Genomic DNA, 26,781 nt, shown 5'->3' with positions numbered 1-26,781 from the left:
GAAGGAAGATTCAGTGCAGAATTATGCATAAGACTTTCTGTTTCATCTGACTGTCCTATGAATTGTATCCTGCTGCCTGCATCTCTGGAAATAACCCTTGTGTATAATGAGGAAGGCTGTAGACATTCATCAACTGTAAATGTGGAAGAGAAGATGATTTGTACAGAGAGTGTGACGGAGTGGAATTTAATTAAGTCCCTCCAGAAATTATTCTTGCCTGTCTTAAATGAAAGGGTAGCAGATAAGGCTGGAGGGCATCTGGCTGCCACTACCTGACTCAGAAGCCCCAGAAATCCTTCTGGTGCCAGGCCTACTCCTCTGTCCACACCGAATTTCTCATCCAGCAAAAGGCGGCACATCTCTTAAAAGGATGATGCCTGCTGCAGTCTTCTGGGTCTATCTTGGAGGTAGAGAGAATGAAGTTTAGCAGCTGTGAATGTGCTTGGGTACAGTCTTTCCTTTCGTTAACACAAATTCTTTGGATGAAAAAGTTCTTTTTGCTCTATATCAGTGATATCTGCATACTTCTTTACTTTTCCAGTGCCTCCATCCTAGGACCACTACTAGTCTGGCCATCTTGAACAAGTGAACTGGCTATGCTATTTGTTACTTGCTATTAAAACCTTGTAGTTGAGCCTCTTAGATGATTTTAAAGTGCTCACTGAACACTCTCCTTAGATGCCTCCTACAAAAGTGTGCATTACAAGAGGCTTCTGAAGTGTCTTGTAATGGCCAATGTGACAAAATATTTGACAGGAGACTTCTAAGAAAACTTGACTATGGGTTCTCATACACAGCACAAATGTCACTACCCCGAATTTCTGCAGGGTGTTCTGTGCCAAGCAGGAGCTGCTTTTCATTACTGTGTGAAGACCTAAAAACAAAGTCACTAAACTGACTCCTGGTTCAAAGAGACTGGATTTTCTATTGCATACAGAAATAAAAGCAGCACAGCAGCCAACTCTTACACTCTGGGAGCAGGAAGCATGGGTCACTGCATACAGATTTGCTCCTTGGTGCAGAGTACAAACTATATATTCAGATCATAGCTTCAGGACTCACAAAAAAATTGATATCTGCGTCTACTCCTTCAAACTGTGGTGATATTTGCACACTTTGGCTTTTAACATTGTGATGAAGCTTAGGTACCCTTTGCATACTCTAGTTTACACAGCTGATTATAATAACATTATTCTCAGTTTGCATTTATTTAAAAAGAAAGGAGGCCTTGGTATCCTTTGAAACAGCCTTTGCCTAATCCTTTTAAATAGGGTGACTCCAGAATGATCCTGCTGTGTGCAAGGAAGTACAGTTATCTGAGCTAAAGACAGTCCCCATACCAGGATTCTTCTGTCACAGCACAAGCATTTCTCAAAGGTAGTTCTCAACCAAAGCATTTAAAAGCTTTCCTCCTCCACCATCATTCTGTCTTAATAAAATCCCTGTAAGACTAGTTTCACTCAAACAGAGTTTATGATGAGATTATAGGTGGCTGTTAAAGGTCCTTTGCAATGGGAGAATGAAACTCTGATTTTATTGAAGATAATGGTAAAATTCTCCCTGACTTAATGGGGCCCCTATTCACCCAAAAAAATGTAACAAACCCTGATTATAGTTGCTGATTTATTATTGACAAAATTTCACTTTCATAATGCTCCAAATACTCACGCTACTATCCAAATGTTAATCAACTAACAAAATGCTATTGCATACCTTAACTATCTGAAAAGAAAAATGTTAGGTTTCCAAATTATTTAATCTGTCACCTATAATTGTATATGAAAGCTTTATTAAAGCTTCATTATGTATAGCCTTTACTTTAAGAACATAAAGTGATTACTGAAGTTCTGTTTCAAGACACATAAGCAAATATCCCTCTCAGAAAAGCACAACAATTCAAGCAGCAAGACTTCGTCACTCCAGAAAAGTCACCTTCAACCATTTCCACTGGGGAATTAAGCATGACAGTGCTTTCAAGAGACTGTTCCTTTTTAGCAAGAAGGAAAAGAAGGAGGTGTTAAAGTCAAGGATGTGGCAAGGAAATAAATGCAGATATTAGGGAGCCAGACATTTGCAGTGAGTGTGTTTCAAGGAGAGGTGGGTATCCCTTGGTAGAAGTCCCTGAGACAAAAAGCACCCTGTCCTGCAAGACCCTGTTTTAGGGCACTGCAGGGACCCCTCAGCTGTCTCTGTGACTCCCTCAATGCAAAGGAAAAGAGTGGGGGGACTGAGCAAAGCTCTCTCCTACCCTGGCAGTGCAGAAAAACACTTTCTGGAGTATTATCTGCTACTACCAGGCAGGAGCAGAGGGCAGTCATGTGCCTGGGGAGCCCACAGACAGAGCAGAAACTTGCTTTTTCTTATCAGCTACTAGCTTAAATATGCAAACAAATTAAAACAGAGAGCTTTAGGATAGGGGAGCAGAAAGGCAGAGTCACCAGAGCCTTCTGGGAGAAGTTAATTCAAGATAAGTGTTGAATAACAAGAGTTACTGAGGAACAGGACACAAGGAAACTTTTGCTGGTGCTAAGGTACTATTGCCAGAGAGATACAAAGCTTTTCTGACTGTTTGCCTTAATCCCCAAATCAGTCCCATCTTCTTAGTTGTTGTGGTGGTTTGAGCCAAAATCCAATTTCCAGGCTTTCCCCACCCCTTCCCACAATTTTATCTCAACACCGAAGAGAAACTTTCAGACAGACACCTCTGTAGGGGAAAAGGCGAAGTATATATACATTTATTCTACACAAATAAATACTGTACAAGCTAAAAGCAACTATATATATAATATTACACACTTCTATCAGTCCCTTTAAGCTTCTCCCTCAATTCAGTCCAGGAAAAGCCCTTCAGGCTGATAGGAAAAGCAGTCTTTCTCTTGTGGGAGTGTTCAGGGAACCTGATTCACTCCCCCCACCAACCTCCAGCTGTTTCCTGAAGTCTTTTCTTCCCCACGAAGTCCAAGAAGATAGCTCTGAGTCCTTTCTCCTTGGTCCCGTGCCATCTCTGCTGTGTGATTCTCTCTCTCATACCTCGATTCCATGCTGCTGTAGTTCAGTTCAGCTTATTACACATACGCATCTTGGAATCTTCATTCCTCCTCCGAGTTTTCGGCTGTCCTTCATTTAAATCACTGCAAGGACATCCTCTGGGCCTTTCTCTGGTCCGTCTCCAATTTCGCCTGGGGTTATCTCCCTGGCACCGGGCTGCATTTCGCCCATCCACTTTGGCTCAGCTCCAATGCTGAGCCTCCCTTCTACTTTACAGTGAGAGAGAACAAGAAGAAGCCCCCTCCACAATCTAGCTGCAAATGGGGGGGGGGGGGGGGGGAAGAGGACTTGGCTGCAAGGCCTGCCTCTCTCTCTCCCGCTTCCCAGCTGTTTGTGAGTCTCTTCCCTCACAAACACACAGTCACTCCAATGCTGCCTCCAACCCTGGCTTAGCCAGAGCTGAGGGCCGCAGGGGCCCCCTTTCCCCCAGAAAGGAAAGAAGGGGGCCCTGCCACCCCTGGGCCTTTCTCACACCCACAGAGCAGCAGACAGACAGATCGATTGCCAACAACTTCTGCCAGTTGTGTATATATGATTTTTCACAGGAGCGAACAAAACGAGCAGTGATTGGCCCTCTAGGGGAGACTGCCCTGGCACCCAACCACCTCTAGGCCCTCTGGCTCCCAGACGGGGCAATTTCAAACCATAACAGTTGTTTATTTCTGTGCACTGCTCTTACCCCTGATTAAAGGGAACATTTTGATGCTGTTTTGGCCCCACCTGTGCTGGCAGCCAGCACCTGCTACGGGGCTCAGGTGAGCCCAAGTGCTGTTCCCAGCATGAGGCCAGCCATCACCATTTTCCCCAATAAAATGCAAAATGTTTGTTTGAAACTCATATTAAACCTATCTCAATCTATCTCACCAACATGCCAACAAAGAGTTAAGTGGATCCAGCCTTAGTCAAGCCATATCCCACTCCATGGGGCTGGTTGGCTCCCTGCAAAGGGAGACTTCAGGGCTGGGTCAGACTCTTTTCAGGAGAAGCTTCCCTGGGTACCTGCTCCAATAGGACCTCGGCAGAACAATTTGAGCCCTTGTGACATCTCTAGTATGCCCACGGGCACACATGTGGATAGGAGAATAAGAGAGTTGATGGATTGGTTTGGTTTTTTTCAAACTGTGAACACATGGTTAGGTTTGTGAAATTACTCATTTAGCCTTTGCTGAGGATAGGACACAACTATTCACCTGTTCTCCACTGTGATGTCTTGGGAACACTTCTATAACCAAACTGTTACTTCTTTCACAGAATTTTAGAGCAAGAGTTGTTTCAGGCCCCAGTGCAATAAGCGTTTAGCCCAGGGAACTGATGTCTCCCTGTGTCCCTTAAGTAAATGTAACATGTGTCTACATAAGCATATATGTATACACATACAAATACATATATCACCAAATCACAGAATATGCTGAGTTGGAAGGAACCCACAAGGATCATCGAGCCCAACACAGGCCCTGCACAGGACCATCCCCAAGAGTCACACCAAGTGCCCAAGAGTATCATCCAAACCACTTGAATTCTCAGGATGGTGCTGTGACCACTTCCCTGGGGAGCCTGTTCCAGCACCCAACCACTCTCTTCGTGAAGAACCATTTTCTAACATGCAACCTAAACCTCCTCGACACAATTTCAGGCCATTCCCTTGGGTTCTGTCACTGGTCACCACAAAGAAGAGATCACTGCCTGCCCCTACTCTTCCCCTCTTGAGGAAGTTGTAGACTGCAATGAGGTCTCCCCTCAGTCTCCTCCAGGCTGAACAGTCCAAGTGACCTCAGCCACTCCTCATACAGCTTCCCCTCAAGGCCCTACACCATCTTCACTGCCCTCCTTTCGACACTCTCTAATAGCTTAATGTCTTTCTCACATTGCAGTGCCCAAAACTGCCACAATATTCAAGGTGAGGCCACACCAGTGCAGAGCAGAGCAGGACAATTCCCTCCCTCGACTGGCTGGTGATGCTTTGCCTGATGCCCCCAGGACATGGTTGGCCCTCCTGGCTGCCGGGGCACTGCTGACTCAGATTCAACTTGTCTTTGAATGGGACCCCCAGGTACCTTTCTGCAGTGCTGCTTTCCAGCATCTCATTTCCCAGTCTGTACAGACATTCGGAGTTGCCTCATCCCAGGTGCAGAATCCAGCACCTTCCCTTGTTGAAATTCATATGGTTGGTGATTGCCCAGTCCTCTAATTCTTTGAGGTCTCTCTGCAGGGCCTTCCTGCCTTTGAGGGAGTCAACAGCTCCTCCCAGTCTTGTGTCATCTGCAAACTGCCTTAGTATCCCTTCCAGTCCTGCATCCCAGTCCTTTATGAAGATGTTGAAGAGCACAGGGCCCAAAATGGAGCCCTGTGGAACCCCACTAGTGACAGATCACCACTGTGATGTTACCCCATTCACTATTACCCTCTGTGCTCGATCCATGAGCCAATTGCTCACCCACCACATGATGTGTTCATCCAGCTGTGTGCTGGACACTTTGTCCTGAAGGATCCTGTGAGAGACAGTATCAAAAGCTTTACTGAAATCCAAAAAGATTATGTCAACTGGCTTCCCTTGATCAGCTAGGTGAGTTACCTTGTTATAAAAGGAAATCAGCTTGGATAAGCAGGACTTTCCCCTCATGAAGCCGTGCTGGCTGTGGCCAATGGTTGCGTTGTCTTTCAGGTGTTTTTCAATACTTTCCAGAATAATCTTCTCTTTAAGTTTACCAGGCATTGAAGTGAAACTGACATGCCCGTAGTTTCCAGGATCCTCTTTCATGCCTTTCTTGAAAATCAGGACAACATTCACCAGCTTCTGGTCAGCTGGAACCTCTCTGGATTCCCAAGACCACTCAAAAATCATTGAAAGAGGTTCTGTGATGACATCAGTCAGCTCTTCAAGGATTCTGGGATGAATCCCAATAGACCCCATAAATTTGCAGGGATCCAGCTGGAGCAGCAGATAACGTAGATACCTAACTCCTTAAGAAAGTCACTGTTCTGCACTGGGAGCAATTCTTAGTCAAGAGGCACAGCTGCAGAAATCAACATTACAGATGAACAGAATTAGCTGAGATGAATCCCACCCATCTTGCCTGGTGCCCTCCACCACAGCATTTTATAGATTACTCAATATCAGTTGGATACTTCAGCACAAACATAAATGTACTTCAGGGGACAGTATTTCTGATTAGGCAGATGAAGATTTTAATTTCAGTCTAAGGGAAATGACTAGGGAGTCCACTGTAATATTATCCTCCCCGATAATAAAAAAAGAGCAGAAGCATAATAATTCTTCAGCATCTACCAGGTACTTCCAAAGCCCCCAGCTTCAGAAGCTGGGACCCAGCTGCAGAGTGGGCAAAGACAGAGTCACCAAGGCAGCTGTGCTTTCCTAGGAATGCTTGGGGAGCACCTATTAGGGCACTGCTTCTCTCCAGTTACTGTTCAGTCACCCCATCCATGCATACCCAGCACATCAGGTCAGCTCTGCTGGTTCATCCTCATAAAGCAAAGGAATCTGGTAGAAATTGTTCCATCTAACCCCAAAGAAAGTTGGTCTGCATTTGAGCTCAGCACAGATCTGGAGCTAAAGCTGTACCTTTTGTAACCCCTCAAAGTCTAAGCAAGCATTCCCCTCATCCAAGGCAGGGCCAGTTCTGGTTTGGGTTTTGTCTTTAATCAATTCTGCCTTGCTGTGTGAGCTCCCATCCCTGTGATGGAGATCTCTGTGGGGCTCTGCCCACTTTTATTTCCAGCAGAATAGGCCGCTATCACACACTCTACAAGGGGACTGTATTTAGTCAGGTCATAATTGGCCATTTTAAATGTATTACACCACAGTCTCCTCTGATGCCTTCCTTTACTGTGAGTTAATCCAGCCCTGGATTTTTTTGGTTCCTTGACAGACAACTTTTGAGAAAAGGGGCAATGTACAACCAAAGCAGAGAGATAAGAACCAACAGGCTTGATGTTAAAACAAGAATCCTGTTGCTATCCTCAGGGAAGGGCCTTTCATTTCATATATTCCTATTTTCTCTTGCTCTGTCAAAATCTGAATTGATGAAAAGCAGCTGAGAGTCCTTGCCACCATGGCAGTTTTTCATCACTCTGCAAGATTCAGCTCAGTGTGAAGAAAGTATTCTTTTTCTTCCAGCTTCAGGCAGTTTGAAGCTTGAATATGAAAGAAAATGGAGCAAGTTTAACAAAGGGAAAGGAAATGCACATTTGCATGGCTTCATAGCCCCTAATTAGTTTTGTAATATTTTTACAAGGCCTAAAACGTATTCACAGATCCCTGTCTGTAAATATAAATGGATGTGGAAATGAAAACTTCCCTTTGAAATAAGAAAAACACATTCAAATTGAACAGAAATGTTCCCATTTAGGTGGCTGGCTGATGGAAAATGAAGAGTTCATTTTAAAGAACAATATTCTAGATTTACAGAATCATAGAATATTCTGAGTTGGAAGGGACCCACAAAGATCATTGAGTCCAACTCTTAAGTTAATGGCCCACACAGGGGATTGAATCCCTGACATTGGTGTTATCACCACAAAGTTTTAACCAACTGAGCTAATCTCAGGGTCAATATTTGCTGGCCACTTTTCACTCAGGGGCACACAAGCAAACCCACATCTGGGAAAGGCTGCCTTCTGGCAAAGTCAGAGCTTAAGAACCCACACATTTTTCATACAATAATTTTCCTTTAAAAAAAAAAGCAAGCAAACAAAACCTGGCTTTCCCAATGGACATCTCTAAAGCAGTATCGTATCTTCTGGTCAGCTGGTTTTATGATCAATAGCTTTATAGCATAAAATGGTTAGCTTGCTAATCCAAGTCCTTCGTGGAAGAGCACATTTTGGGCTAACATGCATCCAGGACATGCACATACAATTTTAATGCCCAGTATTAATGTAAGAAAAAATATTTTCAGCCTAGGTAGACCTGTGTATGTACTACAGCAGAGCAAGCAGTGTGGTTATACTGCCATCAAGTGGATAGGCATCTTACACATTGCTGAATTATAAATATCTTCCAGGAACAGTGAAGATAACTGTATTTCAGGGCTGTACTAAAAGTTTTGGAGTTTTTTAACACCATACTGAAAAATATCTGCATTCTCCAGCTGATAAACTATTCGTATGCAAATTACTGGGACAGATTTAACTATAAGCTCTCTCAGGATCTCTGGCAATCTTCAGTTGCCATAATAAGATAGGAAAAATCCGTTTGTACTTTCCTCAGATATATGACCATGTTCTGTTTAAAATCCCAGATTATATCAGATGCCTGGAAGTCCCAGTGGTAGCAAAAGGAGTTTGGAGTCCTTTCAAAGTGATAGTGAGAACAGGGCTCTAAGGAGCACAAGAAAGATTTTTCAATATCTACAGCTAATAGAAAATCATTAAAAAATGCCTATGAGCTGCTGGTGAAAAGCTAATTCACAGTCCAAAAGTTTAGCTCTAGTGAGTATGCTTTACTTCACACAATTTTTGGCTTCTTTGCAGCATTTTTTCTGGCATTCTGCAGCAAACTTTATCAAAACTTCTGTCTACAGAAATCCAGTTGCCAACTCCCACTGAGCAAAAAAAAAATGCAGCTCACTGAAACATGATGGTTCTCTTCTTAGTCTAAAAATGTTGATTAAATCACTGTTCCAATTTTTCAGAATAGCTTCATGGAATTAAGGAATTCTATGTTTTTTACAAAATGTATTTCTCAGATAAGATAAATGAAATATATTTTAAGTTTTTAAAGGGAATTAATCTTATTTTTGCCTCCATTCACAAAGACATTTTCTATACGTATTAGTAAAATATGAACTATATTTTCTAGTGCTTTTTATTCCAGTGCCCTTACTTAAAAAAAGAAATAAAAAAATTAAAAGTGGAGCTGTGGACAATACTCCCCTCTAGGGGCAGAAACAGAATTTGCAATATTTCATTCAGCAGCACGTAATTTGTAAATTACATTAGTGAAATAAAACTAATAGGTCCTCCCAAGTGAAAGACAACCAGAATTATTAAGTCATTCCCAGCAGAGAGCACTGCTGCTTATGAAATCTGTCTAAAGGACATGTTGTGTTTCTATATTCATGCAGAAGGGTTTTAATGCCACACAAATACAGAAGCCCATTTATCAGATTTCCCTAGCAACATACATCCCATCAACTTCTGACCTAGACAACATATCATCAAACGCAATATGCGCAGAGTACATTTTTCTTTATAAGTAAACATGTGTGTCATGAAAACGTATGTCCTGACAAGTGCTAAAGCTGGAAGTTTGCTCAGCTGATCATACTTGGTATATTTGGAAGTGAAATAGGATGGAAGGTCAGCATTGGCTTGGCTGCTTTCCTCCTCTTCATTCAGGCAGCCAGATGCGAGGTTGCAAAAGCAATTCAGGCATCTCCGTCAATGACAGAGGGTCCAATCCTCCCTGCACATAATACTCCTACGTACAGTCTGGGAAGCTCGCAATTCCTCCTTGGAAACGAAGAGAATGCAGAGCTAACAGAGAGTTGTCTACACATCCACAGATCCTGAGAACTGAGTAAGCCTGATGGGAGCTAGAGGAAATGGGGCTGAAGCCCCAGTTTGGACTCAGTACCTTCACAGCACACTACCACTGAGACAAGCAGCTCTCCCCCCTAAAAGCCCAGTGCTGCCTATCTTCTCAAGAAAAGCCATCCTAGGAAACTGCTGAGCTGTTACCTTCATCAGGACATGCCAAGGCAGCTGAAGGGGCTGGCTGCTTGTCACAATCATCTCTGTACAAGTTGGGAGGGGATTCTCAAGCCACCTCCTGGCACAGCATCGCTCATGCTGCTGAAACACCCATCATGAAAATCTACAGCCTCTAAAGGAGCACAGCTCCATGCACATTAGAAAAGCAGGCTCCTGACTCATGTTTAAGCAGACACTCTTTGAAGTTATTACTTGCAATAGCGGAAGGCAAGCTATTTTAAAAGTTTTGTGCTCCATTTCTTATCACATATGCCATAGTTGGTGGAAATTTTATTTCCACACACACGCACATCCACACACAATATTCTAGCAAAATAGCAAAAGCTATGTTGAGCTTTGCCTCAATATCATACATGTGGCATCTGACAATATTCTGCCATTTTCACCCAGCAGACATCCATCAGGTTAAAGTCACCCATAAGAACAAGGGCTGGCGATTTTGAAACCTCTGCCAGCTGCTTGTAGAATAATTCATCACCCTCTTCATCCTGGTTGGATGAAGTCTATAACAGACTCCCACCAGGATGTCAGCCTTGTTGGTCTTCCCCCGATTCTGACCCATAAGCACTCAACCTTATCGTCACTGACCTCAAGGTCAAGAGACTCTCTAACATACAGAGCCACCCCTCCACCTCTCCTACCTTGCCTATCTCTTCTGAAGAGCTCCAGGTGCCTTTGTACAAAAGCATAATCTCCTTGAGCCCCAACAAATCTTAACCACAGGTCCTGTGAGTGAACTCGTGACTTGTCCTCTTGATGTGCAGCAGCATGTGGTCCCACAGCAGGACACAGCACCAGCAGGAGTTCAGCTCCCCACTTGGTTGGGGTTGCCTACTGAAAACCCCAGCATCTCAGCACCCAACTTCAGGCTCCTGAGCACTTTACTGGGTCTCAGGCACCACTCTGGGCTTGTATGTGAAAAGCTCTGAATAACAGTTTGTTGCTTGGTAGGTTTTTCCTTTCATCTCTTTTTCAAGTGTTATCCATATAACTATGCTCTTGGAGAAAACCGTGTTGAAGATAGACAGCAGTCTTAATTACTACAGGCTAATTACCTTTAATGAGCAAATTGCCATACAGTGATGTGGGATTTAGCCTGAGAAGAGCTTCACACAGTCCTCTAAAATCACCGATATTATATCTTCTATCTAGGTTATGCAATGATGAAGTTTGACAGTATCCTCTAATCAGATGAGAAGCATGATCCTGAAGATCTGAGACACCAATATAATGTCTCAGTTTTGTTTTCAGGATAATACTTGCTAAAGCAGCTTCACAGTGCTGCTAGCTTATTTCATTTATCCCTATGATCATTTGCCTTTTAGTACTATTAGTGAAACCGAAAAAAAATAACAAAAGCTCCAAGGGTTCGAGATGTACTGCCCCAGAACAAAGTCTCGGTTTCTGGTCTTGGAGACTGTTCTCCTGCAGTCTGCACTATAGCTGCAAATACAAACAGTAAGAGAGAACAGATCTTCATAAAAAAGCTGAACTGAATCATCAAATCTGTTGAGAATATGCCTTCCATTTAATCAAAGGAAATATTTAGGCACTAGCAGTATTCAGAAGCTACAAATTAATTGGTACTTGTAGGCAGTGATTATGTTCTCCATTTTTCTTGATATTCATGTAAATATGTGTGAAAGATTGGTTGCCCAGTTCTAATAGGAGTGGAGAAAGTGATGCTCCCCACAGGTACTTGCAGGGTTAATTGGGAATCAGCATCAGAAGAAATCAATCCTGGTTATTACCTCATGGTATACAGCAGAGTGCCGTCATCCTCCAGGCGCAGAAGTTTGTTTGGGGTTGTCATGTTGTGAGCAATAGACTTCTTGCCATTGTGGAAGAAAGTGTCTGGGGTCCAAATCTTGCTGGCAAGCAGGTTGTTAAGAGGGAGGCGTTGCATAGGTCCTTTGAATCGCAGCCTTTCATCCTTCCAGCTTTGTCGGAAAAAAACATCAATGGTGTATTCCTGGAAAAAAGAAACAATCAAGGTATTGCAGGATCTGAATAGAAGCAATAGTTCCAAAAATGACTTTAGTGAAGTAAATACAACAGAGTTGGCAGCCCCATGCTAACTTACCATTTCTGTGTCTGACACAGGACCAAAACTGGTAACATAGATGTCTGTTTTCACCTGAGTTATTCTCTCTGTAATAAATATGGGGTTTGCATTAGTAATTATTTTAAGATGGAAATACATACTTGTGATGCATTTATCTATTAAAAATTTCCAAATCACTCAAAAATTCCCATAAGCTTGAAATTAAGAGGATGCTTGAGGAGACATTTCATCCCTGATCAAATGCAGGGAGTCCAGACTCTGTTCTTATAATCAGAAAGAAACAAGACTTTCAAGGGTGCAATTCCTCTGACTGACAGGCTTCTACAGATCATAGAAACGCAGAATCATTTGGGTTGGAAGGGACCTTAAAGATGTTCTTGTTTGAACTGCCCTGCCACGGGCAGGGACACCTTCGACTAGATCAGGTTTGCTCAAAGACCCATCCAGCCTGGCCTTGAATGCTTGAATGATGGAGCATCCACAACTTCTCTGGGCAGGCTGTGCCAGTGCCTCACCACCCTCACAATGAAAATTTCTTCCAAATACTGAATCTATATCTACCCTCTTCCAGTTTAAAACCGTTACACATTTGTCCTATCACTACACTCTCCGATAAAGGGCCCCTCTGCATCTTTCCTCTAAGCTCCTTTAAGCACTTGAAGGCTTTCATAAGGTCTGCCCAGAGTATTCTCTTCTCCAGGCTGAACAACCCCAACTCTCTCAGCCTGTCTTCACAGGAAAGTTGCTGCAGCCCTCTGATCATCTTGGTAACCTTCTCTGGACTCACTCCAAGAGGTCCATGTCCTTCTTATGCTGGGACCCCAGAACTGGACATGGTACTCACAAAAGCAGAGGAGCAGAATCACCTCCTTCAACCTGCTGGCCACGCTTGTTCTGACGGATCCCACCATGCAATTGGTTTTCAGGGCTGTGAGCACACATTGCCGGCACTTACTCAACTCCTACTATAGGATGAGATGAAGTATATCTTGGAAGGACCTATTCCCCTCTGCTGGCTTGGGTGATCTGCCCAATTTCAGACATCTATATTAGAGATGTCCAAAATTAGGTGAAATTACTTCTGCCCTCAAGTTTCTAAGTCTTTCTGGCATCTTTTCAAATCCGGTACTAATTTAATTTAGGGGCAGAAATTTCAGAAGTTCGTTATATAAGATAAGAGCATCGAGCCCTATTTTCAAGCATCTCTGTGTAAAGTGAGATGAGAAGGAGAGAAAGGGATGAAAGCAATGTGTTGGTCTCACAAGAGGAAGGGGTGGGGGTAGCCAGATTAAAAAAGGGCCAGGAAGAAACATAACAGATGGTTTACACATGGGTAGAAGATGAGAGAAATCTGAGGGATAGAGAGCTGAAGGAGGGCTCAACAAGGTTAGGATGGCAACCTATTCACATGCTATTCACAACTATTCACATGCTATTCACAACCATTCACATGCTATGGTTTTAAAATAGCTGCTGTAGAGGTTATCAAAATGACATATCAATACAGATTTTCTGTAGTTGTCTAAAAACGAATGGTTTAGGGATCTGGTTTTGAAAGTGATATGTGTCACCAGCATAATTTTATGTAGGCTGACCAGTAAGGGAACCTCGCAGCAACCTGCTAGCATATTGTCTTGCTCATCTTAGGAAGTACCAGAAAGAAAAACCCAAACTGTATCCAATTACAGAAAAAATGTATCACAGATGCTCTCCTAACCCAACCTCAGATGACCTCAGTGACTGAAAGAAGACAACTTTCAGTGATTTTTTTTTTTATTGTGGCCCATTTACTAGGAGACAAATCTACTTTCTGGACTTAGTTTAGTTAATCAAACACAACTCCCTCATCAAGGCCAAGAGCAAGTACCCATCTGAAAGGGCATCACATAGACGATGGTCCCGTATAGCAGGGGACCGGCCACAGCCAATGCGTTATCCTACCTCCCAGTCCTGGGCGTAGTCGGTTGTCGTAGCCGTCCAGCAAACCATCCAAGATCCTGGTGAATATGGTGATGTTATCATTGGTGTCCTCTTTTCCTGACGCTGTTGGCGTTTGTGAGAAGCTATTTTATGCAAATGAAAGAAAACATGTCAAAAGCCATGCTGGTTTCAAGGGGCTTCAGTCTCGAGGAAACTTTGCAATGGAGCAATGGAGCCACTGAGCCTCTGTCCTCTCCTGCTGCTCCAGCTGAGTAGCACAGGGAGCTGCGGTGATTTCATCATTGCTATAAGCAATCCTAAACAGCTCTCCCTGGAGGAGGATTTGAAAAAGGATCCATGCCATGGAGGTACAACCCTGGGGTGCTGGATCAGGGGACACCTGAGCCCTTTGACCCTCTGTCCATAACTTCCCAAGTGTTGGCATTTCTCCATCCCCTGGAGGGAGCGAGATCAGCTCAAGGGGCCAGCAAAAGCTGTTACTGGTTTTCACCAGGTTAGCCCTACATTTTTTAGGAACTACACCAGCTGACAGTGGAGCTGCATGAGTAGCATGGTTTTGCCCTGGGGATGCACCTTCAAGTCTGCCTGAAGGTACTGTCTAATCTTTAAATGCCAAACAGCTTTTAATTTTCAAAATTTATGTAATTTATTGCCAGAACAAAGGATGAACTCTAACCTTATTTGAGGATAACAAACTCCCACTACATTCAAAAAATCCCACTGGGGTACTACTGGGGTATCTGAAAAACATACTGCTGTATAGAAAACACAGTTCTTCACTCCTCCTCTTTCTTTTGCATAAATTAGTTCTCCCTTGTAGTATGCAAATAACAGCACTGTGTAGTGGGCCACATTTCATATCTTTTGGGCCAGATTTGTTTTTAATTTGAACTCTTTTTTATTTCATCATTTTATCCGTGGCTCAGACCTAGGAAGCTGCTCACAGCTCACAGCACAACTAAAACTTGCATTTTTAAATCTGTTTGATTTTCATTTAAAGATGCTTAGGAGAATCCCCTGCCTACTAATGCCTTTGCTTACCTAAAGAATAGACATGGGAGATTATCCATAAGCATGCTTCACCTGCAGAAGCAATGAACGTTTCTTAAGACAGCAAGTTTCCTCACACTTGGTGCTTATTCAATATTCAGCCTCTGCTGAAATCACCAACAAATTTTCCAGCTGTGAAAGGGCACAAAGGCCCACTAGGAACCATATACTCTGCCTCATGCCCACTGTCAGCAGATAGGAATTGCTTATGCTCCAGCAACCTGAACTCAATGCCAGACAGTCATCAGGAGACAGTAAATAAATAAATAAATAAATAAATAAATAAATAAATAAAATCCATGTTTATTTATTACCAGTCCCCAGGGAAATAAATCAGTAAATAAACAGAGAAGCTCAGAGCATGTCTCTGAACAGCTTGCCTTACAGAATGGTTGCAACATATGTGTTTGGCTTACCTAGCAGAACAGGATTCAGACAAAGAAAGAAGGGACCTCAACTTGGTTTTACCTGCATAAGGTTTCCACTAACGGGACCTCACTGACATCCATGTAATGGATCTGGAAGTTTTAGACAACAGACCTGGCTCAGAACAAGCTGCTCTTGGACACATATCCTCTCACAGACACCGGGACTACCAGTCCTTGATAGTTTATGGGCTTCTGCTGAAAACGGAAAGGATTGCAAAGCCTCTCAGAACAGGGGAGTAAGGCCAGGCAGTAGGAGCACAGGTCCAATTCCCTGAAACACCAAAGCCCATGCAAATGCCTGGTTGAGGATGTTCCTTGCGGTCTGAGCACAGTTGGCACTGCTGCAACCCTAACGAGATCCACACTGCAGAGCCCAAGGCCATCAAGGATCTCCCCTTCACTGCAGGTGGAGGCATAGCCACAGATCTTGACCATTTTTCAGGCCATTCATCTCTCCGTGGTCAAAAGACCAAATTAATTCTGTTTTATATGCTGTGACCACAACCTCCAGTGAGCAACTGAGGCAGAAAAGATCATGGACATGTTTGACTTTAACGAAAAACAGTTAATCCAGCACAGCACACTGATTACATAAACATTAGCCATCCCTGCATGCTGGACCATTCAAGATAAAAGACTGTACACCTTTTTGTCAATGTAATCAAAGGGACTCACCAGATAAAAGTGAATATTAATTTACAAGTAGCAGCCTAACGAACACAAAGGAATTCAAACAGGAGACAGAAGTTACAGATGTTCTTTACATGCAGCGACCATAACTAAATACTTTGATAAAATCCTAGCACAAACCACAAAAATCCAATATATCTAGAATACTATTTTCAACTTTTCTCATCTATTTTATCTTCTTTTTTTCATAAGAAAGAGATATACATCATGCTGTCTGCCTGCTACACCGTATCAGCGTAGGAACCCATTTTCATTTTCCACTGCGTCTGACAAAGGAGTTGAGAGATCAAACTTCATTTCATTCCTACAAGTTTCATGAGAAGCTGTGACTAGACAAGGGGAGAGCAATCTGAATTAGCGTCTCATTAAGTAAAAATGTAAGGTTAGCAGTCATCTATTCCCTCTGGCTTGCTGACTGGGCCATTCAGCATACATGTAGGTCAGAAACAGCCTCAGCAAGATCAGCTCCCCTCCTCTGATAATTAAGAGAGATGGAGGAGACTTCCAGGGTGATTAGGAAAGATCCTGGGAGAAAAGGACAGCAGAGGTAAAATGTAGGTGTTGCAACGCGAGATGAGAACAAGGGATGCCAAATGTGGAGCTGGGATTATTGCAAAGATATGGTGCTGGGGGCACAGGACACAAAGGTTCACTCGTTTTTCTGCTCTTGAAAAATCCTGTTATTTTTAGTGCTTATGGCTGAATTCAAAGCCAGCTGAACTCAGAGGGAAGATTTCCACTGAACTATTTTTGTGGGGATAGGACAAAATACACTTAGTTCTCATAACTGCTCCTCTGAATCTAACAAGAGTAATTGATGCTGCTTCCTTCTATCTCAGCTATGTACATCTCTTACAAGAATAGTACACACACCCCATATACTGAAATACTTCTGTATCTCCACAAGAAAAGCTAATTAATAGAGGAAAAAGATGGAGAATCAACTACAGTGAAGATTTACAAAAAGTCTGCACTTCTGCTAAACTGCAGTCCAAATCTGATTTGGCAGATCGCTTCACCCATAAAAAAGGCACCTGATGCTAAATTTCAGTGAAATGTCAGTATGATGGGAAGCTGCATTTGTAGATAGATTGCTGTTTGCTGTTGTGTAAATGTTACGTTTTCTTTCGCAGAAAGTTAGTATTTAATTTCTGTTATTGAGATTGCTGGTGAAATGCATATTTTGGAGTAAGGTCCGAGATTGTCTGTTATGACGCAAGACATTTATAGTACTTGCAAAGTCACATACATACATTAGATACTATATAGCTCTAAGAATAGAGAGAAAACAGGTGCTACCCTTTACTAATTATTTTCACACAGCTAAAGATTTAGTTTTATCAACATATTACTAGGTAAGCACATTATTGCCTCTCTGCAGCAAAAAATGTTTTTATAGCAGAAATTTTCAGTATGGATAAAAATAAACCTAGAAAAAAACCTTAGGAAAATGCTAAGAAAATTCAGAGATAATTGCATTTAAAGCTCATTATTGAACATAAACTAAATCAACCAGGAATACTTCTCATCACATTTATTTAATATTGCAATTCAGGATAACTGAAAAAATAAGAAGCCACAGAAGGGGCCCATGAGCGTAAAACATAATAACTCTCTAAATATGCTCAGCTACCTCTTCCGATGAGTACATCATTTACCATTTTAAATGTTACTGTCATCCAGTCAAAATCATAACAGGTACTATTTGTAGCTTAGTTGTACTAAGAGGAAAATGCATAGTAGATATTTAATGATTTTTCCCAAAATCTCTTTTAAAAAAAGGGGAAGAAATACTGAAAAAATAACTGAAGAGTATTTTGCTACTGAAAGATGTAATTTTTTTCTCTCTCTCTTAAGAGAAGCATTTCCAATAACTTGCCTTCATAGGATTGCAATTATACCTGAATTTCAGACAAATTAACAGTTTGTGGGAAAGACAGTGGAAAATATACTTGCAAACTTTTGGATACTGACACTGGCAAGACATCAGAGGAAACAGATTTACTTTTCTAAGTTAGTCTCTTGCTACCCCTTTCTTATAGAATCTTGAGATCTAAAAATGTTGATGTTTTGTGAATTTGTGCAATGAAGATTCAATTCTTTCACATGAGATTTAAACAGAGGAGAGGACTGACTAAAATGATGAAGATTTAATATTATTTTCATATTTTTAAAGAATAATTTAATTCGTTTATTTAGAAAGATCAGTATTTTACCACCTTCTGGGAAGGAGCAATTTGTGAGCAGTGCAATGAAAGCCTGTTTTTTATAGAGTGACATCTTACAGTCCTCACCCCCTTGCAAATTAATGTCCCTTTCAGTGTCTTGAATTTCTTCCAGGGTCATTAAACACCTCCCAGTACTCTCAGCTCTCCAGGTCACTGACCTGCAACTTCACTGGGATGCATTGCATGCCAGGGCTTCTCCTAAACTAAGTACGTGCTGGCTGGACGGCAGGTACATGCCTTATATTTGGCCAGCTGGCTGACCAGAGATGCTGAAGCCGTAGTCTGCTGTTCAGCAGTGGGATTGACTGATGGTTGTCTGACTCCTCCAAGAAGTTCTAGATACCCACTTAGTTTTCCAATTACTAAAATTGTCTAATGGGTTTAAAAAGGTATCTGGAGATATAGAGAAGGAAAGGAAAACAGAATAAAAAAGAATAAACAGACAAGCATGACTGCATAAGATATGATAATTCTTACAAAATTAGTCTTTAAAAATATGAGGAAGAACTCCCAAGCATCACAAGTACTTGGAAAGGGATATCCCTGCAGAATTAACTGCTTAGGGCTGCAGAGACTAACTTGAAATAACGGTCTAAAGGAGAGGTATGTTCTGCCTAAATAGTAGGATTATAGTCTTAGTGATAAGGGCTGTGAGCTAGAGAAGAAGTATGTGAAACTACAGACACACCATGGACTGAATTCTTAAGAGTGTACAGAGAAATACTGGGTTGGCTACATATAATTGGGATCTTCTGTTCTCTGTGTTTCTACTATTATAAATATTATTAGCAGATGGCAACTAAACTGTGGGTACATGAACAACGTCCGTCCCTGTTGGTTTTGGCTTTCAGACAGATTTCTGAAATTGCACGTCCAAAACAGGACTGTGGATCACCAACGTGTCCCCAGAGACGTGCCCATGGACGGTCTGGGACTTGTGCAATAAAAGCCAGGACACAGTAAGACTGGCCAGCATGGAGCTGAACACAGGCTACCTTGTCTCACACAGATCTGCGTGCAAACAGCCACCCATGGCTCCAACCCTCACAGGGCTGCCAATACCTGGCCTCCTCGAGGGCCCACAAGGAATCAGTCTCTTGTCTTACCTGAAAACACTCTTGATGGTTATATTTGACTTTTAGTCATTCTCTAGCCTTATTATTAATGTTAAGTTTCAAGACAATTGTGAACTATCTTGGAATGCTTAAGTAAAATAAGTTGCTAGAACATTATACAACTCAAGGCTGAACTCAAGCAAGCTTGAAAAAGCTTTGACTCATGCTGGACCGTTTCTGCAGATGTAAACTCATAAAACTGTTATACCAACAACAGAGCGAGAGGCGGGGAAGACTTCACATCCTCTTCTCAGTTCATCTACATCTTTGAATTTTAATTAATTCACCGATTTTTCTTTAAATAACTTCTACCAACTCTGTCTACAGTCCTTCTCTACTGCGTATTAGTGTGGATAATTCTCGATAGTCATTACACATTTACGTTAAACATCAATCACAGACTTTTGTAGAGATTTATCAAGTAGCCTAAGAGATTGAGATACGTATTTTCTGTTTATTTAACCAGGCATTGTGCATCAAAATCCCCCAAGGTGGCTTTAACTATGTTAGCAAAAACTGTATTTGTGATTTAATATAAATATGGAATGACTATGGAGAACTGTAGAAAAATATCTGCTTCATCTGTAATGCCCTCCTGTATTTTGGTTTTTAATTTGTGCTCTTTCAACCAATCACTTTTATCAAGCATATTGCAAAACACACTGCAATATAACAGCACAGTACAAACATGGATGAAGCTAATAAAGAAGAACCTGCTATCAACAGCAAGTGTTATCAGTATTAGATTCCTGCAGTTAATACAGCAGCCTACATGTTAATTGTACCGTTCTGTCCTGAAGAGTCAGTCCCAAAGCACTTAGCAAATTACACTCTGAAACTGCTTCTGCCTCTGAAACAGAAGCACTGGAGCATCCTCTGTCTTTTGAGCAGGGTCAAAATTCAGCCCTAAGGCACTGCGTGAATGGTGCAGTGAATTGGAGCTGCTTATCTCTACAGGCCTGGACTAAAATTACTAGATTAGAAATGGGGGGCAAGGAGGGTGGGGGGAATTTATGTGATGATCTCATTTTAGTGCATAGAAGCTTTTTGACTAACTCACAAAAAACAAATGTCCTAGTTTCATCTAACTGTCCTGTTTTGATTATCTGCCAGGTTACACGTTATACTGATTCCTACCTGGGACCTTCATTCAGTATTTTCTTTGGAGTCGAAAGGGACAGTTAAACCCTCAGGCATTTGGGTTGTTTTTAGGTTTGGATTTATTTTATTTTTTTTACAGCCTTACCTATCTATTCTTCTGTTAGAGAAGAAGCACAGTTAAAAGACCCCCCCATACCAAGCAGGTCATACTCAACTATTGCAATGTGCTGCCTTCTGCAGGGATGATGAACAGTCAAGAAGGACTTAAGGTTACAGTCATGAAGATTTTCTTATTCTGAAAATACTTTGTCGAATTACAACAATGTAAAGACAAGTTTAAAACCACTCCCACACTATCTATGCCCTCTTCATTTCTATCACAAAGTCTTGGGAGAGTTTTCCCTTAGACCACAGTGAAAGCATGATCAAGTTTTTTCAAGGTGGATAAATGAGTGTACAACTCTTTGCATCCTTTGTAGAGTGCAGTCCTACAATTGTTCCTATAAACCACTGTGGTCACAGGCTTCCGTCTGTGTACACAGGACATGTCCTGGAGACCAGGCTAAGTTTTGCTTACAGCGTGGACAGTCGGTTTGGTCTTACTCCTAGTTCCAATCTGGAACAAGTCACTTTGCTTGAAATCAGAAACTGATTTGCATCTCCATTTTGTGTCTTCTTATAGCAAGGAATTGATGGGTGTGCTTGTGAATCAGAATGTTGGGAGGATTCATTTTTTTTCTGGTGAAATCATAAATAATTGTTCTCCTCCACAAAGAAGAATCAACCTACGTTTCCTGAGCACTTGCAAAACGCTTTTTCCAGATTCCATTACATAGCTCAATTTTGGAAAGTTCTTAATATCTCTGGGTATAGGAAAAACATATAAATAGAGGGTTTCTGACATTATATTTTTCATTTTCTGAGCGCTATACTTGCAGTATTTTTTTGATATAGCTTTCAGAATATCACTGTCAGGGAAGCACCCAAAGCAAAAATAAGAAAACAGGATTCCTTCCTATATGCTTCAGGGAAACACAATTTCTAATTATTCTAACAAGTTTCAAACTCAGACATCCTTCTGAACAGTCACTATCTTAGCTTAATCACCAGAAAAGCCTGTACCAGCTAGTAGCATGCACCGAGTCCCACTGTTGCAGTCTTGCACTACTGCCTATAACCTGCATCCATCAGGCAAGAGGGAAGGTGCAAGACCCTTGCATCACAGATACAGAAGCAGGGAGCACCACAGCCCCTAGCTGTGCTAAACCCAGGTCAGAGCACTCAGCATCTGTAGGCCTGGTCTGTGCCCTTTGTGCCCTCCAAGCCTTCCCACAACAGCATGAAGAACTGACACAAGAGACTAAATCTGAACAGGAGTGTAAATCACTCCCTTCCCCCTGACACCAGCACATTAAGATGAAATGCAAAGCCCGGTTGTTTTGTTCAGCTGCTCCACACCACACAGAGACATGGTTTTTCATTTACTTAAAAAACCCACAGCAAAAATTCAAACACAATTGGCAACTCACCCAAAGTGGCTGGCTAAACTCATGGAAACGCAGAAGAGGAAGAAGTTTTTGATCATGATAAAGTCAGAGACCATCCCATTGTCCATTCCAGAGGAGAAAAGGAATGCAGGTGGTTGCTTTGGTGAAGGTGCAGCTGTTCACTTTGTTCTTATGCTGCAACAATACAAAAAAATTTGAAAATTATTGCACGGACAAAAAGCGGGATAGCTGAGTTCAGCTAACACCGCATCTTCTGCTATCTGCGTTTCTCACAAACTTATCTAGGCTTATGTAAACATCAGCTGTTTATGTAAAGTTGTATGTCTTCAAGGACATGTTTTACCTTCTGCTGACAGCAAACTGCAAAACAGGAAAAATTCTTTGTGGCCCAGTTTTCTGTTGTATAAGTAAGTAAAGAAAAAGTCACCATTTTCCAAATGCCAATTTCAACCCTTTACCTATTTCAACAACTTCCACATGCCTGCAAACCCAGGGCTGTGTGCAGCCTCCGCATCCTTTGCTTTCATCGCAATTTTTTCCCATTAAATACCCAGCTTCCCTTTCCAAAATCCCAGTTGAAATGCCAAGAAACACCTACTGCTTCTTGGAATTCATGCTGCTGATGCACAGCTTAGCAAAAGGAGGGTGGGTTGCTGGGGGTGGGGGGAGAGGGTAAAAAGTGACCTTCCCCTCAAAGGCACATAAACCTCACGCTAGCATGAAGAATGACAGTAATGTAGCTGCTCCAGTGAATGCCGCTTTCTGGATACCTGCCTCAGCGACCAGATCACCAATTTCAGCATTGTGCACTAACGTTTTCCTCTGTGCCCTATTAAAAACAAAACAAACAAAAAAAACCAAACAAAAAACCCAAAACCACAACAACCCGCCTCCCCAAATAAACACCAAAACAAAGCCCAAACACACAAACAAAGGAAACACTGAAAACCCAACAAAAAACCCAAAACAGACCCCAAAAACACACCTTGAGGGGAATTGGCTGGATTTTCCACCTGAACCCTGTGCCCCCGCGCTATATCGCTCAACAACTTACTCTCCCACCCCGCCGGCTAGGCAAGACACCCGAAGCAAAAGCCGTCCCCCGGGGCTCCCCCCGCCCGGCCCGCGCTGCCCCGCAGCGGGTCCCGCTATCTCTGCGCCGCTCCCTACCGGGCACTGCGGGGCCGCCGCTCCCTTCTGAGCACCCGCAGCCCTGGCCCGCCCGCACCTGTCCGGGGACCGCCGCTCACTCGCCGCCGCCGCCCGGGCACTGCGCCCCGGGGCGCCGCGCACCGCTCCGCAGGGCTCCGCGGACGGGGACACCTGCCCGCCCGCCCCGCCGCCCCTGTCCCTCTTCCCTCCCCGGCGCCCGCGAGGCCCTCGGGCTCGCCCCCGCCCCTCCCGCCGGCCGAAGTTTCCCGCGGCCATGTGCGCGGCAGTGTCCGCCCGGGGGTCCGCGGCCGGGGCTCCCCGCCGCCCTCCGTCCGCCCGGCCGGGCGCGGGAGCCCGGCGCTTACCAGCCGCCGGCGGGGGGACGAGGGCGAGGGGGCGGTGTTTGCCTGAAAGTTGCGGAGCGGCAGCGGGAGCGGGAGCGGCGGCGCTGCCTCCCGGCCGCTGCCAAGCGCGGCCCCGCCGCAGCGCCGCGCCCGCGCCACCCCCGCGCCGAGACCGCGGCCGGGAGCGCGGGGAGGTGTGCGGGGCGCGCCCGACCCGCGGGGACCTCCCGGGAAAAGGCAGCTCCCGGAGCCGTCGCAGCCCCGGAAGGCTTCAGCGGCTCCCTGGGCTCCCCGCGCCGAACTCCCGGGAGCAGGTCCCACCGAGCGTCCCACGGGCCTGGGTCCCGGGCGAGTCCGGCCGGCACCGACCGTTCTCGGGGAGCGGGAGCCCCTGCCACAGCCTAGCCCTGCGGGTGTCCTGTAGCCTTGGGGCAGGGGCACCCACCACGCCGGAGGCTTGCCGGTATATATGCTCCTTACACCACACATGTATAATCGTACGTATATATATACACACCCGTACATACCCAGATCTGTATCTATACTCCTCTTCTGTAGCCGATGGACCTGACCTAAACCATCATAGCTCTTAAATGCTGAAGTGGGATTTTCTATCCACAGCATAAACTCTCTTTGTACATCCTCATTATTAGACGTCCAGGGTTTGTATCGGTATTAAAAATTCCAGGAGACTTGCAGTAACTTCGAGGTTTCCTTGTGATTGTGTGTGCTGCTATTCCAGAAAAATGGATGCACTGCTTCACAGCCTCAATAATGGGAGCTTTACACTTGCTACGTGTTCGTCACATATATAATGTACTGCTTGCAGGTGCCTTTCGAGCCATGTGAAAGATGAAATGGGTGTTGTATGATGTTGTATGATGAAATGAGCCCCAGTTCCCGGGGATTCCTTGGGATGCATGCAGTATGCGTGCGCATATTACACATGATAATATATGATTTCAATATATACTGCTGTGATCATACTTTGAAATAACACTGCAAACTTGGTTATTAAATTACCAGATCTAACGAGGTAATGCCTGTCTTTAAGGGAACATTATGGATCAATGAAACATTTGTCTTTTCTCTATATCCATAAAAAAAGCCTGTGAATTTAATCCCTCCACTGAAATCCGTATTGATTCTGTAGCTCATTGCCACAGAGGGTGGCTGCTGTATGTATGCCTAGTCCATGGTATGCACCGTCTAAGTTGAAAATAGGTCCTTAGGAATTTCAGTTTACATTTTTTCCCACCTAACAAAACTAGAAATGTAGCCCCAGGGAGAATTTCTGTGTAAACAAGGGATAATTTTTCTAGTATCAATTGAGTAGCATTTTCTCAGGCAGTTCTTTGTAATTCCCCTCTTCAATATTCCCTTGAGACTTCCCAGGGTTTGGACTAGATGATCTTTAAAGGTCCCATCCAACCCAAACCAGTCTACGGTTCTATGGCTCTGTATGTGGTGCTTAGCTGTGTTCAAGTTTTACAGCAATGATTTATGATCTTAAATGCAGAGCCAATGACATACGTTGTTCTTCGTTGTTCCTTGGTGACTTCAATAAATATGAAGTTGTGAATGAATGTTGCTATCAGAACAGCTTTCTGGATGCTTAAAAATATCTGAGTAAAGTAGTATGAAGCGCCAGTAGTTTCTCATGATAATGTTCTTGCCTAGGAGCGTTTAAATCACATTTTCTACAGTGCTTTCATTTCTGGTACGAACTATTTATATCTCCATATAGGTGATGCTGTAAAAATATGTGAGCTTTAAATAATTTTACAAAAGCGAGACACAGGAATATAAGCCTAGACTTTTGTGCAAATGGGAAAGAGCTGTGTGCTCTGGCCTCTTGCTCCAGCTCCCCAGTGAGCAGTGCCTCGGTTCCTCTGACTAGTTCCATCTTCTCCACGAAGCCATATGCTGCAGATCTGCTTCTCAACAGCAAAGGCAGGAAGCGCTTAGGAATCAGGGGAGCAGAACAGCAAGAAAATGTTAAAGGAAAGCTTAAAGAAAAGAATGGTAGAATCACAGAACATTTGGGGTTGGAAAGGAATCTTAGAGATCACCTAGTTCCACCCCCCTGCCATGGGCAACAACGCCACGAAAACGCCTTACTCGGCGAAGGGGCGAGCTGAGGAGTGCGGGTGTCACGCAATCCGGTGCCGCCCACGCCGCGCCGAGCCCACCTGCTCCTCCTGCCGTGTCACTGTCACTGCGGTGGGCGACCTCAGCCAAGGGCTGCTGTTCGGGCCACCGCCGCCGGAGGGCAGCACAGCTCCACACAAGCGGCCGGGGACAGCGCGGGGGGCTTGGGGAGCCGGGCAGCGCCCGGCGTGTCACGTACCGGGATGCTCAAACACTGATCGCGTAGGTTTTCGGGCTGGATCCCGGTAGGACGGTGGCTTTGGTCTGTGATAGCAGTTATTGCCAGCAATAGAGAGATCGCTACTTTGAAGGCAACGGTTTTGTACATATCTTCCGCTTCTTCAGGCACTCCTTTCTGATTCACATTCCCTCTGTTTGTAATCCTTATCCTCCTTGTCACGTTTGAAAGGATATGTTGAATTTAGTATGTAAAACAATTACTTTTTATTGGGGTCAGGAAAATGCTTTGGTTGGTTGGTTGATTGTTCTCTGTGCTGGTGTTTAGCAACAGCCAGCACGGCCATTCCATACTGTGATTTTTCTTCAGATTTGGTAGAAATTTTGTGTGGTCCCTCTCTGACATTTCTCCTCCCTACTTCATTAAGTAGTGTTGCTTATTTGTAGGGACGAATGTATTTGGGCTAGATCATTCTCTACATGGTACTGAAACAATAGTGCAGGCAAATTGGGCTGTGATTTTTACTGTGGTACACACTTGGGAGCTCACTGGGAAATGCACACCAACCCCTAACACTGACACTCTGTGTTAGAAAATGGTTTGTTTTGCCAGCAGCCAAAGGCATCTCTGTAACTGATCAAGTCATTCCTTCTTCCAAGAGAGCTACAGAAAACTCATGAACTGTATGAAGGTGTCAGAATTGAGCCAAGTAAGCTCTTCAAAGATATTCTCTTCTACCAAAACAATTCACTTCTGACATCTAGGTGGAGAGGACTGCCTGTTTTCTTGAAATCTTCTGCCTTTGGCCTCCTAGCTAAGACTCCACAAAAGGCAGCACTTGGAATAGTGACTTTGGTGATACAAATCCTTTTCCAATAGAGAGCAGTCTGAATTCATCAGTCATTGAAGGAATCCATAATCATCAGCTAATACTGACTCAGCCACTCTCAACATAGAAACTGGATCTGAACAAAAGGTGAAAGTCTTGTTTTCACTCCTTTCTTTAACAGTATCTGTAAAAATCACAGTCAAGAGGCTTTTACTCAGCCC

The 26,781-nt window shown here is 43.5% G+C and overlaps 1 protein-coding gene across 1 annotated transcript in view; it reads right to left on the bottom strand.

Annotated features, from left to right (window-relative positions):
• GABRA5 (gamma-aminobutyric acid type A receptor alpha5 subunit) overlaps positions 1 to 23,004 on the bottom strand; it is a 53,695-nt gene extending 30,691 nt beyond the window's left edge. The window contains exons 1-5 of the mRNA XM_017818477.1: positions 22,365 to 23,004; positions 21,928 to 22,080; positions 13,787 to 13,908; positions 11,864 to 11,931; positions 11,532 to 11,752 (exon numbers count right to left, since the gene is read on the bottom strand). Of these exons, the coding sequence (XP_017673966.1) occupies positions 11,532 to 11,752; positions 11,864 to 11,931; positions 13,787 to 13,908; positions 21,928 to 22,013 (497 nt within the window). The 5' untranslated portion in view covers positions 22,014 to 22,080; positions 22,365 to 23,004. The remainder of the gene's footprint in view (positions 1 to 11,531; positions 11,753 to 11,863; positions 11,932 to 13,786; positions 13,909 to 21,927; positions 22,081 to 22,364) is intronic.
• Between the last annotated feature and the right edge of the window lie 3,777 nt (positions 23,005 to 26,781).

Source organism: Lepidothrix coronata, unplaced genomic scaffold (assembly GCF_001604755.1).
Source record: "Lepidothrix coronata isolate B3197 unplaced genomic scaffold, Lepidothrix_coronata-1.0 Scaffold68, whole genome shotgun sequence".
Classification (NCBI taxonomy): Eukaryota; Metazoa; Chordata; class Aves; order Passeriformes; family Pipridae; genus Lepidothrix; species Lepidothrix coronata.
This window is presented reverse-complemented; position numbering and strand designations above follow the sequence as displayed.